Raw genomic sequence first — 17,273 nt, 5'->3', positions numbered from 1 at the left:
AAGTCAAAATTGCCATCTATTGTTTCTTCTGATGATCTAGTTCTAGGATTTTGCCCAGACAAAATTTGATTGCATCTATTAGTTTTTGTGCCAAAGCAGAAAAGCATTAGCCAAAAGTCTCAAAAGTTTCTGTGAAAGATACTTCTGTTGAAAAAGCAGAAATACAAGAGTTTGAGGGCAAGATTAACAAGAAAGGAAGGAAGGAGGGAAGGAAGGAAGGAAGAAAGAAAAGGTTATCAAAATGATCATCAGATACAATGTTAAATAAAAACAGCAAAAAATCTCTTGGCAGAGTATAGTCTAAGTTAGGACATTAACAAATTTCCCTGGTGAAACTATGGGTTATTATCATGCCTTTTATTTTTCCATGCTTTCCAAATTTTCTACAAAAAGCATAAATTTATTTTAAAAAGCAAGAAAAGGTTTAAAAATGTAATAATATATCAAAAGACAAACTCTTTGGGGGAATGCTTACTTATAATTAATTTTTCTATTCACATCATTTGGAAATGAATGTCAAATTCTTACAATGATCAAGCCAAATAGGGTAATTGTACCCCCCAAATAATTAATGTGATACGGGACTTTCTCAATTTACCAGAGTTCCTCTCTCTCTTCCTTTGGGCTTTGAATCTCTACTTCCAAAATTGGTAGTTTAGACACATCTTTATATATATCTTTACAGATATTTTCACTTGTAATTAAATTAGTCGGTGCAGTTTTTCTCCCTACAGTAAAATGATTTAATTGTTCAAATTCTTGTGAAAGCTTCAAGACCTGTAAAGTGAGAAGACAAATATCCTATTTTGCATATTCTAATATATAATTATGAGAAAGTACATTCCATTAAATGCTTAAATAATTATTGACAAATAATATAAATTGACATCCTATTTGAAGTCTTCTTCTAATTTAACTTAACACTTTGGGGTTGTTATGTAATCTAATCCGTTTTTACCATAGGCATAAGAATGCATAAATCTGTGGTTTTAAAGAAGGGTATTTTTGGAGAAAGGGAGAGAGAGGGAGAGTGATAAAGCAAATGTGGTACCATACTAATACTGAAGGGGTGAAGGTACATGGAAATTCTTTGTACTATTTTTGCAACTTTTCTGTAAGTCTGAAATTATTTCAAAATAAAATGTTTTTTGGGCGCCTGGGTGGCTCAGTTGGTTAAGTGACTGCCTTCGGCTCAGGTCGTGATCCTGGAGTCCCGGGATCGAGTCCCGCATCGGGCTCCCTGCTCAGCGGGGAGTCTGCTTCTCCCTCTGACCCTCCCCCCCTCATGCTCTATCTCATTCTCTCTGTCTCAAATAAATAAATATAATCTTTAAAAAAAAAATGTTTTTTAAAAGAGAGAACAAGGGAGAGGCAGATTACCAGGATAGTGATCTGGACCTCTCATTTTTACATTATATTCCTGTTGCCTCAGTTCCTCTTCTGTGTTGTGCTGTCCAGTGATATTTCATAACACAAAATCCTTTAATTGTACAGTGTGATGATAACTCACGTTGCTGACGAGGTCCCACAAATAAAGCTTAGTTATAGGATGTGCCCCATGTATCCACCTTTCTAGGTAGCAAACCCATGTCCTGGATCTTTCCCTCCTTAGGTCACATACTATTTTGATCCATGTCCCAATCCCTCAACAACTTGTACCCTGCTTTCAGGATAACAACTTCAGAGAGGGTAAATGAGGCCTGGACTTAGTCCTCCAGTTCACATGTGGTATGGAAATACAACCCAATATATTTTAATTGTGTGTTCAAGCCTTCACTCCTTCCTACCATTTTAATCAAGACCAAGAGTAACTGAGGAAGAGAATTTTCAGCCAGGAGTAGTTAATGATAAGTGGGACTCCAGGAATCACCCTGCAGGCAACCTCTCCATCTAACCCTGGTCTGGCAGCCATTTTTATACTTGGGGAACACATTAGGGTCAGGACATTTAAACATTTTCCTAATTCTAAGTATGAACCTAATTTTCAATATAACTGAAAAAAAAATGCTTTGATTCAAAGGTTTAAGGATGAAGACATTTAAGTAAACTTTTGTTTGTCTTGAATTTTGGGGGTGGTGGTAAAATACACATAACATAAAATTTACCATCTTAGCCTTACACGCTTAAGTGTGCCGTTCAGTGGTATTAAATACATTCACATGGTTGTGTGACCATTACCATCATCTATCTCCAGAACTCTTTTCATCTTATAAAACACACTCTATACCTATTAAACAATAACTCCCCCTCGACCTCTCCCCCAGCCCCTGAAACTACCATTACACTTTTTGTCTTTATGATTTTGACTACTCTAAGTACCTCACATAATTGGAATCATATAGTATTGTGTTTTTGTGATTGGCTTATTTCATTTAGTATAATGTCCTCAAGATTCATCCATGTTGTAGCATATTGCAGGATTTCCCTCCTTTTTTAAGGCTGAATAACTTTCCATTGTGTGTACATACCACAATTTGCTTATCTATTCATCCATCAATGAACACTTGGGTTACTTCCACATTTTAGCTATTGCGAATAATGCTGCTATGAAAATGGGTGTACAAATTATCTCTTCAAGACCCTGCTTTCAATTGTTTTGGGCATATATCCAGAGAGTGGAATTGCTGGATCATTTGGTAGTTCTATTTTTAAGTAAACCTTTTACATTATAATATGTGCTCCAAAAATTAAGCTGTTGGGAAACTGATTTAAAGTAAAAAATTCACAGAGTAATCCTAAGAGTGAAGTACTGGTTGAAGTCTATTCTGAGATGCAGCTTGGCTTATAACCTACACTAATGGCAATTTATTCTATAATAATAAAAGAAACCCCAATTTCCAAGTCATCTCTTCCTGAAAATTAATTTCCTTTTATCTTATCCTAATAAAAGATAAAATCAAACACTGAACATTTAAATAATTAATTCAGTCTCACCTTTGTTTCTAATTCAAAATTCTCTCTTTGTAGCAGGTTATATGCTATTAAAAAATAGTTTCTGTCTCTTGATGCCCCTGGAAGACTTTGAATTTCATTATAAAGGCATCTAAGTTCTGACTTTGATTTTTGCAATCCCTGATTAAGAAATAGAGATATTTAGTAAAATAAAATAAGACTTTCTGCATAAAATGTATAATACTTCTAAAGAGGAATCTTTGAAATGACTCTCACATATTTTTTGTGTTTTAAATATTCCAACTTATTCTTCTGGCAGAACTACTTTCTTAGTAATTAAAGTTTACTTAAATCAATTAATTAAACTGAGCATTCTTGGTTTCTATCATTCACTGGGCTTCTAGAGTCATTCCTACTTTCAGCAAGGCTTCTAGAGAGGTAAATTCTTCAGCAACTCCTGCATTAGTTATATTACCTGTTTTAACATGTATCTTTTTTAAAGTTACCTTTTACAGAACAACCATGCCTTTAATTTTGTGACAACCCCATGCAGCTGGGCTACTGAAACAGGCTCAGAGAGTGTAAGTGGCCTGCCTAAATTCACATAGCTAGGAAGTGGTAAAGCTGAGATTCAACTGTCTGACCAACTTCAAACTGTGTTCTTAACTACAAATTATGCTGCCTTACTTAATAATGTATATTCAGTGACTTAATCAACTAGGGTTTCCTCTAAGCCTCTGATTTTCCAGAGGCTATATATCCGTGAGAGCAAACACTTCAGTTATATGTAGATTCTTATCAAATTTCTACACTGATGACATGGAATATACAGTTTGGTTGGTGGACGACTGGGACCTGAGAATCTGTGGTGCCCTATGATGGGAATAGGTGATATGAAATTTACTTTAGGAGAGGAGTTACTTGGTATTTTCCCAAAGCCTTGAAATCAGAAGGGGAAGAGAGTGTTGATGAGGAAGGCGTTGGGCAAAAAGGAGAGAAAATAGAGAGTGGCTACCCAAAACCACAGGAAGAGGTCAAGTGGTATCAGTTTCCTACCTCATTGCATTGAAAATTTCTGTAGGTCATCAGGATGGGATTTGGGGCAATGCACTGGCTGTCACCCACCCTGCAAACTGATATAAGTGTCACCGTCCTCTAAATTGGTGATCTAGACTTCCATGGACTCACTTCCAGGTCTCTCTTCCAAATATAGGCTGGTTGTCTCCTGATAGATCTTTCCAAGATGGTAGGACAAGCAGTTAAAAGGAGAGACAAGTCCATGACTCTATGACCACCATAATAATCAAATACCTGCTACTTAAAGGCCCCTCTTTGCCTGGTCCTGGAACTCAGCTTGTGGAAAGGACACTCACCCCATTATTACTAACAGAAACACACATTCTATAGCTACGATTTATTTTAAAGTCAAACTAAATGGTAACATGAGATCCCTAAAGAGGGAAATAACATCCTAAGTGGCAAAATACCTCACTTTCAACTCTCAAAGTCTTCTGTATAATATTAAAATCAGATGTCAATTGCCTTCTGCTTTCTTCTGATGACTCACTTTCAAATATTTCGATTTTTTCTTGGCTCATTTTCAAAATCTGCAAAAAGCATTTTACATAATTAATTCTATATACTTTAATCATGTTTCTTATAAATTCTGATAATAATAATTTCCCATCTAACTCAATTATATAGTCATCTAGGGGAGATATGAAGCTGGGAAAAGTAATTCATGGTACCATAGCTCGTAAGAGACATTTTTCTCTCTGAGCCTGTTTCTCAACTGTAAAACGGAGCTGACACTTGTTCTAGATACATTATAACCATCAGAGTAGGAATGAAGTGAGATTTTGAATGTATTTTGTTAAGCACCTACCAAATATAAAGTCTTGTTAAAATCTTCCCAGATTAATTGATAATAATAATTGCAATAATAATGAGAGCAGCTACTAGTTAGTGCTTGCCATGTGTCAGACATCATGATACATGCTTTACTTGCATTATCTCATTTTGTTTTCCCAGGACCTCTACGAAATTGGAACTACTATATATATATATATTTTTTTTTTACAGAGAAGGCGAGGCTCAGATATATTAGGTATTTTTCCCAAGATCACATAGCACTGGGATTCAAAATAAGTCCTTACTTTTAATATCTATTCTATTCGGACTTGCCAAAGTATATTTTCTCTTGTTACAAAAACCTATTAGGAAATTAAATTGAGGCCAAAATGAATTTGGTGGCTATAGACTGAGAACTGAGCCAATTCTCGTAATACTGTCATCAAGCTGCAGACCCTTCTTGACAGTCAGAGCACACCTGTTCAGTGAGCTAACTGCTCGTTTGTACCAGCCCGCCAGAGAGCAGCATGAAATTCATAGGTCTCTATTCTCCAACTTGGGAAACCAAGAATGATTCATGGGAAAAAAGTCTTACCGGTTTTGTTCTATTTACCAGTAGTGGAAAACTGAGCCCGTTACTTAACTTAGGCTCAGTTTCGTCATCAGAAAAATAGGGATAATGATGCCTACGCACATGTAGGCAAATGCTCTGTAAATGGCAGTTTATGTTATTGGGTTCTGAATTTTCACATTTACTCAGTTGTGAGGCAATACCTTTAAACCATCCTTACAATTTCAACACACTAGTTTATCCAAAATACATTTTCAGTGGGCTCCTTCCTAACTGACTACTCCTGGGAAGGCTTTCTGTAACCACTGATCACAATCACAGGATATAGATTTACCACTCCTGGGGGTGCATTTTCTCCCTTTGCCTATATTCAGCTATTCTTAAGCATCCTTATGGAGTCTGCCTCACCTGTATTAGCAGCTTTCACTGAAAATTACCTTTTTATTTCTTACCTCATTCAAATCTTGTACTTGCACTGTCTCTTGACTTTTCATACAGGTTCCTCTGGTGTTTTCCTATATTACTGATAACTCGGGCTCTAAGAGGGAAATCTTAATCCAAATAAATCATCAGTTAAAATACATACATACATGTGTTATTCTAAAAAATACTGAAAAAATAAGCTATAGTTCTTAAGCGTCCTTCCCTGAAGCTACACCTTGAAAACTTTCCGTACCAACCAGTTTCACCTCTTGTCTGGTCTTGGATCCTTTGGAGAGTTGCTTTATTAAGTGTTTGAGCCCTCACTGCTGTTTGGCAGCTGAACCAAAGGAACCAAGTATTAGAAAAATACACTACAGGATCCTCATTGTCCTGATTTAAGCTGCTTATGTACCTTTTTTTTTTCACTTTTGAAAAGTAACACTTTATTATAGATTGGCCCAGTAACAAAACTATATGCAAAAGAAACTTCTGAGTATTTAGTTGTAATTTAGAAATAGAAGACACCAACACTGATATTACTTTTATTTAGAATTATGTTTCAACAGAAACTTCAATTAAGTTTTTAGTTTAGTTCAGAGACAAAAACATTCATTTACTTAAGCTGAAGAGGAAAGGGTTGATCCACCAAAGAGTTTTACCTAATTACATTTTGGAGAAAAGTATTCTGGGGCTTTGCTTGTCCTTCTGGATTCATAATTTACTGCCAGATATGTACTAAATTAACCAACAGGTTTTTCAAAAATTAATTTATTAGTTTAGTAAAGTCGATTATCAATAATTTACCCTTCTTGTGTTTAATATTCATAAAATAGGAAGAGATGGATTGGAAAGAATGGGACAGGCAACTGGCAAAATGGATGCTGAAACCACCCCGCCCAGTGTAACTTTTACAAATCCTCCTGTCTGGGGTATAGAAAAAAGACCCGGTTAAGAATCAGGTCGACTTCCTAGCAGCACTGGACAAGGATATAGGAAAGGGTATATTTTTTCCTCAGAGCAGCTTCTCCCCTTCACCAGCCCCCGCTTTGCCCTGATGAATGTTTCTGCATGTCCACACATGACATGCTGATGCATTCAGCACCCAAGGCAAGAATGTCCTTGGCTCCACCCTTATACCACCTGAGATGCCTCAGTGCAAAGTGCGAGAAACATTTCAACTCTTAAACATGAAAACTCCCCTCATTTCGTGTTTTCCTTTGTGTTTCTTCGTATAAGAATGTCATGTATTTTAATGCTATGACTTTTAAAAGATAGCTTTTCAAAAGAATATATATATATATATGAAATTTAACATAATTTGCGGCATACTAAAAATGGTGATGCATTTACGCAATGTATGTCCTTCATGTACTTCATGGCGACCAAAGTTTAACACAGAAAAACAGAGCAGAGGGGCAGAGGGGCAGCGGATACTGTAAGGAATGAGCAGTGGGATAGAGAGAGCTCTGGGTAGCTGATGGGAGCCAACCTCACCTGTCAGGTGGCAGTAAGCAAAGGCAAGCACTACCAGACTCGCTAGGGAACTGCCTCATTGGCATGGGCTAACCACCAACGACTCTGGAGAAAGGTGTAACAGCTCAGAATTTTCCACTTTCAGTGTTCTACTACCCCAAAGGTGGGGATCGTCTCATGCTACGAAGCAAACTGTGCCTCCTGGGCACAGGATGACAAGTGCCACTGCCACCCCCACTACATGCCTGCACGATGCTGGGCCCTCTCACAGACACAGGCCAGGGGACGGCAGGTGCAGGCACTGGGGAGGATGGATGCAATATGCCCAGTCATCACCTCCAGGTGGACACGATTTATGTGCTCAGTGTGGAGCATGTGGTAACCCCCATGAGGTATAATTAATCCCCTATATAACCCCCCCCATAAATCCTCGTAAGAGCTGACATGACGAGCACTGGGCGTTATATGCAACTAATGAACTGTTGAACACTACATCAAAAACTGATGTACTACATGTCGCCTAATTGAACATAAAAAAAGAGTTGATATGATGTACATAATCAGCTCTAAGTCCAGACAAACCTGGAACAACTCCTAGCTCTGCCTCTCACTTTGTTCCAGTCCCTTTAAGTTCTCTCAACTATGAAATGGGAATATCCTTACTTACCTTGGGGAGGGCTGTTACAGGGATTACTTGAGATTTATGTAAACAGATCATGGCATATGAGAGATGCTCAATATATTGTGGCTATAATCATTCCTTTTTTAATTTAATTTAACTTATTTATTTGACAAAGAGAGAGAGCACAAGCAGGGGGAGTGGCAGGCAGAGGGAGCTGAGCAGGGTGCCCTATGTGGGACTCCATCCCAGGACTCTGGGATCATGACCTGAGCCGAAGGCAGGTGCTGAACCGACTGTGCCACCCAGGTGCCCCGGCTATTATCATTCCTATCAGACACCTAGCATTTCTTCTTTTTAAGCATTTTCTCTGAGAATATGCATGTTAGCAGCATTAAGATGGTCTAATTAATGGTAAATCTGTCTACATATAGAAATGGGTAACAAATACAGGTCATTATCTTGAGGAGGCTGCACAATTTAAGGGATTGGTTTTCTAAATTATTTGTCCTTTTAAGGTCATCCCCTCCCATTTATTTTCAAACACATTCTTATGGGGAAACTGTCTACAGGGTGCCCGGAAATAGAGGCTTCTCTGGTTGATGTGGAGGCAGAAGACCTAGAACTCTGCATCTGTGGAACATCAAGGATCCTTGAAACACAGTTTGAAAATCATAGTGGCAAAAACATGGGTGTTGCAGTCAGTTGAAATTTGAAATCTTTACATTTATGAATTTGTGATCTTGGTTTCCTCGCCTATGCAGCAGGGTGAATGACACCTATCTCCCACAATTTTATGTTAACATTAAATGAGTTATATCAAACCCACAGCAGAGTCATTACAACATTGTGTAGGCACTGAAATCTTAGTTTCCATCGCCTTACTTCCTTTTTGTAGAGAACAGAAAGTAAAGTAGTAAGAGACCGGGAATGATGGCATGAGGCACCCACACACTCACATAAAAGCTGAAGATCCATGCCAAGGGGAGCATGGCCCTGCATCAAGATCTGAAACTCCTAACCTACTGATTACAGCACTCAGTTCACTCAATTCCACAGCTGAGAATGATTCTTTAGTTAATACTTAGTGATAATGGGGTGCCTGGGTGGCTCAGATGGTTAAGTGTCTGCCTTCGGCTCAGGTCATGATCCCGGGGTCCTGGGATTGAGCACCGCACCAGGCTCCCTGCTCAGCGGGGGGCCTGCTTCTCCCCCTCCCTCTGCTTCTCCCCCTGCTCATATTGTCTCCCTCTCTCTGTATCTCTGTGTCTCGAATGAATAAATAAAAAAACCTTTAAAAAAAAAATACTTAGCGATATCACCATTGCCTGCCTGCTAAACTCGATCAAGAAAGCTTGAATCTTTTTCTTCACAGAAGATCAAGAGAGAACTTTGAAGGCAAAAATTTATTTAGTATTATTTTAGAAGTCCACACATATTGCAAGTCTTGATGACAAGATCAAGAAAACTGGTTTATACCACAGCCTAGAGGTTTGAGATTAGACAAAGAAAAATCTTCTGGTATTTAAAATTAAACACAAGAGGGATATGTACGATCTTTTCTGAACATGTTTTAAAATATGACATATACTCATTTATTCAGAATGTCACGGATGACATCTATCATAGAGGGAGGTGGATTAGCCAGTTACTCTACAAGGATCTTTTCTACTGTTAAGAATTCTGTGATACAGAGGGCCACATGGCAGTGCACCACTGGTACGTATCTCTCCCTTCAGGAAAGAATTTGGCACGCTCTTCCCAGGCAGCCTCCAATGAATGACTGAGCATGGTGGGGATATTAAGTCCTGGCCATTTCTGGTTAATGTGGGATTCCTTCACAGGTTATCACTGTGCCAAAGCCCTGCTGGTCTGAATGAGACTCCTCAGAACTACACCACAGTCTGAGGCTCTTCCTATCCAATCTTCCTTCCTTCTCCCTCTTTAACAGATATCAGACCTGCATCATGATCTAAAGGCTTTGCTAGCCCATGGCTGTCCTTCCCTTGATCCTTCTCAGGTACCACCCCCAATACTCTCCTGCAATTCTAGGTTTGTCTTGGTGCCTGCATCCCAGATCAGCCTCCTCCCAGTGGATATATAGGTGACAGAACAAGGAATGGGCCACAGTCATGGTCACCAACAAAGACAAAAGAAAATGATCATTTGTTTAAAGACATGAATATAAACATCCAAGAAGCTCACTGAACTGCAAGAAGAATGAAATCAAAGAGACCCACACTGAGACACATTATAATCTGGCCACTGAAAGCCAAAGATAAAGAGATAAGCTTGAATGCAGCAAGAGAGAAGTGACTTGTCACTTACAGGAGATCCTCAGTAAGATTATGAGCAGATTTCTCATCAGAAACTTTGGAGGCCAGAAGGCAGTGGGCTGATATATTCAAAATGCTAAAAGAAAAAAACTGTCAGCCAAGAATTCTATATCCAGCAAAACTGTCCTTTCAGGAGTGAGGATGAAATTAAGACATTCACAGATGAACAAAAACTGAGGGAGTTTGTCACTACTAGACCCACCCCGTGAGAAATCCTAAAAGGAGTCCTGTAGGTTGAAATGAAAAGATACCAGATAGTAACTCAAAGCCATATGAAGAAATAAACATAAATACATGGGCAATGATAAAATCTAGTGTTATAGTGACGGTGGTTTAAAACTCCAATTTTGGTTCTCTACATGACTTAAGAGATTGATATATTGCTTTAAAAATTATTATTAGCCTAAAATCTAGTATTATTGGAACTTTCATTCTAATTCCATAATTCGGTTTCTATGTAATTTAAGAGACTAATACATTTTAAAAAAGCAATTATTAATTCATGTTTTTGGATACACAATATATAAAGATGTAATTTTGTGATGTCAATTTCTGAGAACAGAGCTATAAATGAGCAGAGTTTTTGCATATTATTAAAGTTGAGCTGGCATAAATTCAAGGTGAAGTATTATAATTTTAGCATGTTAAATGTAATCCCTATGGTAACTGCAAAGAAAATAGTTAAAGAATATACTCAAAAGGGAATGAAAAGTAATTAAAATGTTTTATTACCAAAAAAATCAACTACACACAAGAGAGACACTTAAGCAGGAAATGAGGGAGACAAAAAGCTATAAGGTACATAGAAACAAATGACAAAATGACAGAAGACCTACTTTAATAATTACTTTAAATGTAAGGTACTTAATCTCTCTGATCAAAAGACACACATTGGCATCATGGATAAAAACACAACATGATCTAACCTTATACTGTCCACAGAAGATTCACTTTAGATCCAAAGATGCAAAGAGGGTGCAAGCAAAAGGATGCAGTAACCAAAAGAGGGTGGGGCTAGTTAAACTAATATCAGACAAAATAGACTTTAAATCAAGAAATATTACAAGAAAAAAAAAAAAAAAAAGAAATATTACAAGAGACAAAGAAGGGCATTATATGTTAATAATAGGTTTGACACAACGATAAGATATAATAGCACCTAATCACCAACCAAAATATATAAGGCAAAAATTGGTTAAATTGAAAGAAGACATAGACATTTCTACAATAAGAATTGGAGACTTCAATACCCCACTTTCAATAATGGATAAACAGTCAGATATAGGATAAGTAAGGAAATAGAGGACTTGAACAACACAATAAAGCAACAATATCTAAAAGACATATATAGGACACTCTACTCAATGACAACAAAATACTGACTCTTCCCAAGTGCACACAGGACGTTCTCCAGGATAGACCACATTTCAGGCCACAGACTGAGTCTTAGTAGATTTTAAAAGACAGATATCATACAAAGTATCTTCTCCAACCACAGCTGGATGGAGACAGATATTAATTACAAGGAAAACTGAAAATTTCACATATATGTGGAAATTAAACAACATACTTTTTTTTTTTTTTTATTTATTCATGAGAGACAGAGAGAGAGAGAGGCAGAGGGAGAAGCAGGCTCCCAAGGAGCAGAGAGCCCGATGCGGGACTCGATCCCAGGACCCTGGGATCATGACCTGAGCTGAAGGCAGACGCTTAACCATCTGAGCCACCCAGGCGCCCAAACAACATACTCTTAAACAACAAATGGATCAAAGAACAAATCACAAGAGAAATCAGGAAATTTCTAGAGATGAATGAAAATGAAACATGAAACTACAACATACCAAAACTTATGGGATGTAATGAAATATGTGCTAAGGGGGAAATTTATAGGTATAAATGCTTACATTAAAGAATGAGAAAGATCTGGGGTGCCTGGGTGGCTCAGTCGGTTAAGCATCTGCCTTTGGCTTAGGTCATGATCCCAGGGTCCTGGGATCGAGCCCCACATCGGGCTCCCTGCTAAGAGGAAAACCTGCTTCTCCTTCTCCCTCTGCCTGCCTCTCTGCCTACTTGCGCTTCACTCTATCTCTCTGTCAAATAAATAAATAAAATATTAAAAAAAAAAAAGAATGAGAAAGATCTGAAATCAACAACCTCACTTTTTAATTTAAAGAAGTATAAAAAGAACAACAAACTAAATCCAAACACAGCAGAAAGAAATAATAAGAGTTACAGCACAGATAAAATATAGAAAAACAATATAGAAAATCAGTGAAACCAGAAACTGGTTCTTTGAAAAGATCAACAAAATTGACAAACCTTTAGCTAGAATGACTAAGAAAAAAAGAGAAGACTCAAATTACTAACATAAAAGTTGAGGGTACATTCCTATGTATTTTACACATAAAAAAAGCATAGAAGAAAGTACTTTGAACAATTGTACACCAATAAACTGGATAACCTACATGAAATGGACAAATTCCTAGAAACACAAAACCAATGAAGATCAGGGATACCTTGGTGGCTCAGTCAGTTAAGCGTCTGCCTTCGGCTCAGGTGATCATCACAGGGTCCTGGGATCGAGTCCCATATTGGGCTCCCTGCTCAGTGGGGAGCCTGCTTCTCCCTCTGCCTGCTGCTCCCCCTGCTTGGGCTCTCTCTCTCTCTGGCAAATAAATAAATAAAATCTTAAAAAATAACCACAACAAAGACTGAATCATAAAGAAACAGAAAATTTGAATAGATCTATAACTAGTAGGATGCTGACTCAGTAATCAAAAAGCTCAGGTACAAAGAAAAGCCCAGGCGTGATGGCTTCACTGGTAAATTCTACCAAACATTCAAAAAAGAACGAACACCAATCCTTCTCAAACTTTTCCCAAAACTTGAAAGGGAAGAAACACTTTCTAACTCAATCCTGTGAGGCCAGCTGACCCTGACATGAAAGTCAGACAAAGATACAAAAAGGAAGAAAAAAACATGGACCAGTATCCTTTATGAGCACTGATGTAAAAATTCTCAACAAAATATTATCAAAATGAATTTAACACCGTATTAGAAGGGTTATACACCATGACCAGATGAAATTTATTCCTGAAATTTAAGTATGGTTCAACATACAGAAATTGATCAATGTAATACACCACATTAAAAGTATGAGGGAACAGGGGCACCTGGGTGGCTCAGTCGTTGGGCGCCTGCCTTCGGCTCGGGTCATGGTCCCAGGGTCCTGGGATCGAGCCCCGTGTCGGGCTCCCTGCTCGGCGGGAAGCCTGCTTCTCCCTCTCCCACTCCCCCTGCTTGTGTTCCCTCTCTCGCTGTGTCTCTCTCTGTCAAATAAATAAATCTTAAAAAAAAAAAAAGTATGAGGGAACATTGACATGATCATCTCAATGATGCAGAAAATGCATTTGACAGGATCCAATGCCCTTTCATGATTAAAAATACATGAAATAAACCAGGAATAGAAGAAAACTACCTCAACATAATAAGAGATTTATAAGAAACCCACAGTGAGCATCATATTCAATGGTCAGGGATTGAAAGCTTTTCCTATAAGATCAGGAACAAAGCTTTCACCACTTCTATTCAACATAGTATTGGAAATTTGAGTCAGCAATTAAGCAAGAAAAAAAAAGACATCCAAATTAGACAGGAAGAAGTAAAATTATCTCTATTTGCAGATTAATTATCTTACATGTAGAAAATCTTAAAGATTCTACAAACAGTTAGACATAATAAATGAATTTGCCGAGTAACAAGATACAAAATCAACACACAAAATTCAGTCACACTTCTACACACTAACAACAAGAAATTACAAAAACACTTCCATTTATAGTAGCATCAAAAAGAATAAAATGTTAGGAATTAACCTAACCAAGGAGGTGAAAGACTTGTACAATGAAAACTACAAAACATTGCTGAAAAAATTAAAGAAAACAAACAGAAACATATTCCATGTTCATGAATTGGAAGACTTAACATTGTTGAGATGTCAGTACTACCCAAAATGATCTACAGATTCAATGCAATCCCTATCAAAATCCCAATAACATTTTTTGCAGAAACAGAAAAACCCATCCTAAAACTCATATGGAATCTCAAGGGATGCTGAATAGCTAAAACTATCTTGGAAAAGAACAAAGCTTCATGACTCATACTTCCTGATTTTAAAATTTACTACAAAGCCAGAGTAGTCAAAACAGTGTGGTACAGGCAGAAACACAGACGTATAGACCAATGGAATAGAATGCAGAGCCCAAAAATAAACCTTCATGTATATGGTCAAATGATTTTTGACAAGTGTGCCAAGACCATTCAATGGGAAAAGGCCAGTCTTTTCAACAAATGAATCTGGAATAACTGGATATCCATATGCAAAAGAATGAAGTTGTACCTTAACAGCATATATAAAGATTAACTCAAAATGGCTCAAAGATTTAAATGCAAGACGTAAAACTGTAAAACATAGAAGAAAACATGGGAAAAGCTTTACAACATTGGATTTGGCAATGATTTCTTGGATATGATATCAAAAGCACAGGCAATAAAACAAAAAATGGACAAACTGGACGTCATGAAATTTAGAATTTTTTTGTGCATCAATATAGTGAAAGTAAACTTATGGAATGGAAAAAGATTTGCAAGGTATATATCTGATAAGGGATTCATATAATCAGAATATGTAAAGAGCTACTAAAACTCAACAACATAATAACAACCTGGTTTAAAAATAGGCAAAGGAGGGATGGCTCGGTGGCTCAGTCCATTAAGTGTCTGCCTTCGGCTCAGGTCATGATCCCAGGGTCCTGGGATCAAGTCCCACATTGGGACTCTTGCTCAGCGGGGAGCCTGCTTCTCCCTCTGCCTGCTGCTCCCCCTGTTTGTGCTCGCTGTCTCTCTCTCTCTCTCTAACAAATAAATAAAAAATCTTAAAAAAAATAGGCAAAGGACTTGAATAGATATTTCTCCAGTGACAACATATGGAAGGTCAATAAGCACATGAAAAGATGTTTAACATCATTAATTATTAGGTAAATGCAACTCAAAGCACAATGAGAAACCACCCTGCATCCATTAGGATAGCTAGCACCAAAAACATAGAAAATAACAAGTGTTGATGATGATATGGAGATACTGGAACCCTTGTGTACTGTCAGTGAGAATGTAAAATGGTGCAGTCATTATGGAAAATGGTAAGGTGGTTCTTCAATAAAATGAAAGAGAATTACCATATGATCCAGCAGTTCCACATCTAGGTATATACCCAAAAGAATTGAAAGCAGGGACTTGAACAGATATTTGCACACTCATGTAAATAGCAGTGTTATCCACAACAGCCAAAAGGCTGATGCAACCCAAGTATCCCTTGAGGGATGAATAGATAAACAGAATGTGGAATATACAATGGAATATTATTCAGCCTTAAACAGGAAAGAAATTCTGACCTATGCTGCAACATGGATGAAACTTGAAGGCATTATACTAATTGAAATGTGAGTCACAAAAGGACAACTAGTGTATGATCCCCCTTTTATGAGGTAGTGAGAGTAGCCAAAATCATAGAGACGGAAAATAGAATGGTGGTTGTCATGGGCTGGGGGAGAGAAGGGCAGAAAGGGGAGTTACTGCTTAATGAACAGACAGTTTCAGTATTACAAGATGTAGGGAGTTCTGGAGGTGGATGTCAGTAGTGGCGGCACAACAGTGTGAATGTGCTTACTATCACTAAACTGTACACTTAAAAATAGTTAACATGTGCGGCACCTGGGTGGCTCAGTGGGTTGAGCATCTGACTCTTGATTTCAGCTCAGGTCATGATCTTGGGGTTGTGAGACTGAGCCCCACCTTGGACTCCGCACTCAGTGCAGAGTTTGCTTCTCTCCCTCTCCCTATGCCCCTCCCCCTGCTTGCATTCTCTCTCTCTAAAATAAATAAAGAAATCTTAAAAAGAAATAGTTAACATAATAAATTTTCTGTTATGTGTATTTTACCATAGTAAAAAGGTTTTTTTGGGGGGAAAAAAAAAAAGTAAAACAAAGATTTTTGCAGACAGACAAAACCAGAAAGTTTATCACTAATAGATCTACACTAGAAGAAATGTTGACTTTAGGCTAAAGAAGTATGGTACCAGATAGAAACTTGGATCTATGCAAAGTAATGATGAGCTCTATAAATGGTCAATATTTGGTTAAATGTGAAAGACTTGTTTTCCCTTTAAAAGGTAATAGGCTAAAGCAAAAATAATAACAATGTATTATAGGGTTTAGAACAACAAGTGTTGTTCCTTTTTACTAACAGTTAATTCAATATATCTTTTACCTCTCACATTTTACCATAAGCATCAAGGTTAAACCATACCTTACACATTTTGTTTGGAAATCATCATAGTTAAACATCCAAGTTCATCACTTATGGTTTTGGGTGCAATTGTAAATGGGATCGACTCCTTAATTTCTCTCTCTTCTGTCTTGTTGTTGGTGTATAGGAATGCCACTGATTTCTGTACATTGATTTTATATCCTGCCATATATATCTATATATATTATATCTATATATATTACTGAATTCCTGTATGAGTTCTAGCAGTTTTGGGATGGAGTCTTTTGGGTTTTCCACATCAAGTATCATATCATCTGCAAAGAGAGTTTGACTTCTTTGCTGATTTGGATGCCTTTTATTTCTTTTTGTTGTCTGATTGCTTTGGCTAGGACTTCTAGTACTATGTTGAACAGCAGTAGTGATGGTGGACATCCCTGCGATGTTCCTGAACTTAGGGGAAAGTTCTTAGTTTTTCCCCATTGAGAATGATATTCACTGTGGGTTTTTTATAGATGGCTTTTATGATATTGAGGCATGTACCCTCTATCCCTATACTCTGAAGAGTTTTGATCAAGAAAGGGTGCTGTACTTTGTCAAATGCTTTTTCTGCATCTATTGAGAGGATCATATGGTTCTTGTTCTTTTTTTTTATTAATGTATTGTATCACATTGATTGATTTGTGGATGTTGAACCAACCTTGCAGCCCAGGAATAAATCCCACTTGGTCGTGGTGAATAATCCTTTCAATGTACTGTTGGATCCTATTGGCTAGTATTTTGGTGA

General features: G+C 37.5%; 1 protein-coding gene across 1 annotated transcript in view; it reads right to left on the bottom strand.

Moving 5' to 3' along the window:
* Positions 1-17,273, bottom strand: part of CCDC30 (coiled-coil domain containing 30) — a 113,820-nt gene that overhangs the window by 55,592 nt on the left and 40,955 nt on the right. Inside the window, 1 exon segment of the mRNA XM_081818236.1 lies at positions 4,380-4,503. Within this exon segment, the coding sequence (XP_081674362.1) occupies positions 4,380-4,503 (124 nt within the window).

The sequence above is a fragment of the Leptonychotes weddellii genome, chromosome 4 (genome assembly GCF_054177405.1).
Source record: "Leptonychotes weddellii isolate Sample4059 chromosome 4, ASM5417740v2, whole genome shotgun sequence".
NCBI classification, from domain to species: domain Eukaryota; kingdom Metazoa; phylum Chordata; class Mammalia; order Carnivora; family Phocidae; genus Leptonychotes; species Leptonychotes weddellii.
The sequence above is the reverse complement of the archived record's forward strand: the minus strand, read 5'-3'. Positions and strand labels throughout refer to the sequence as shown.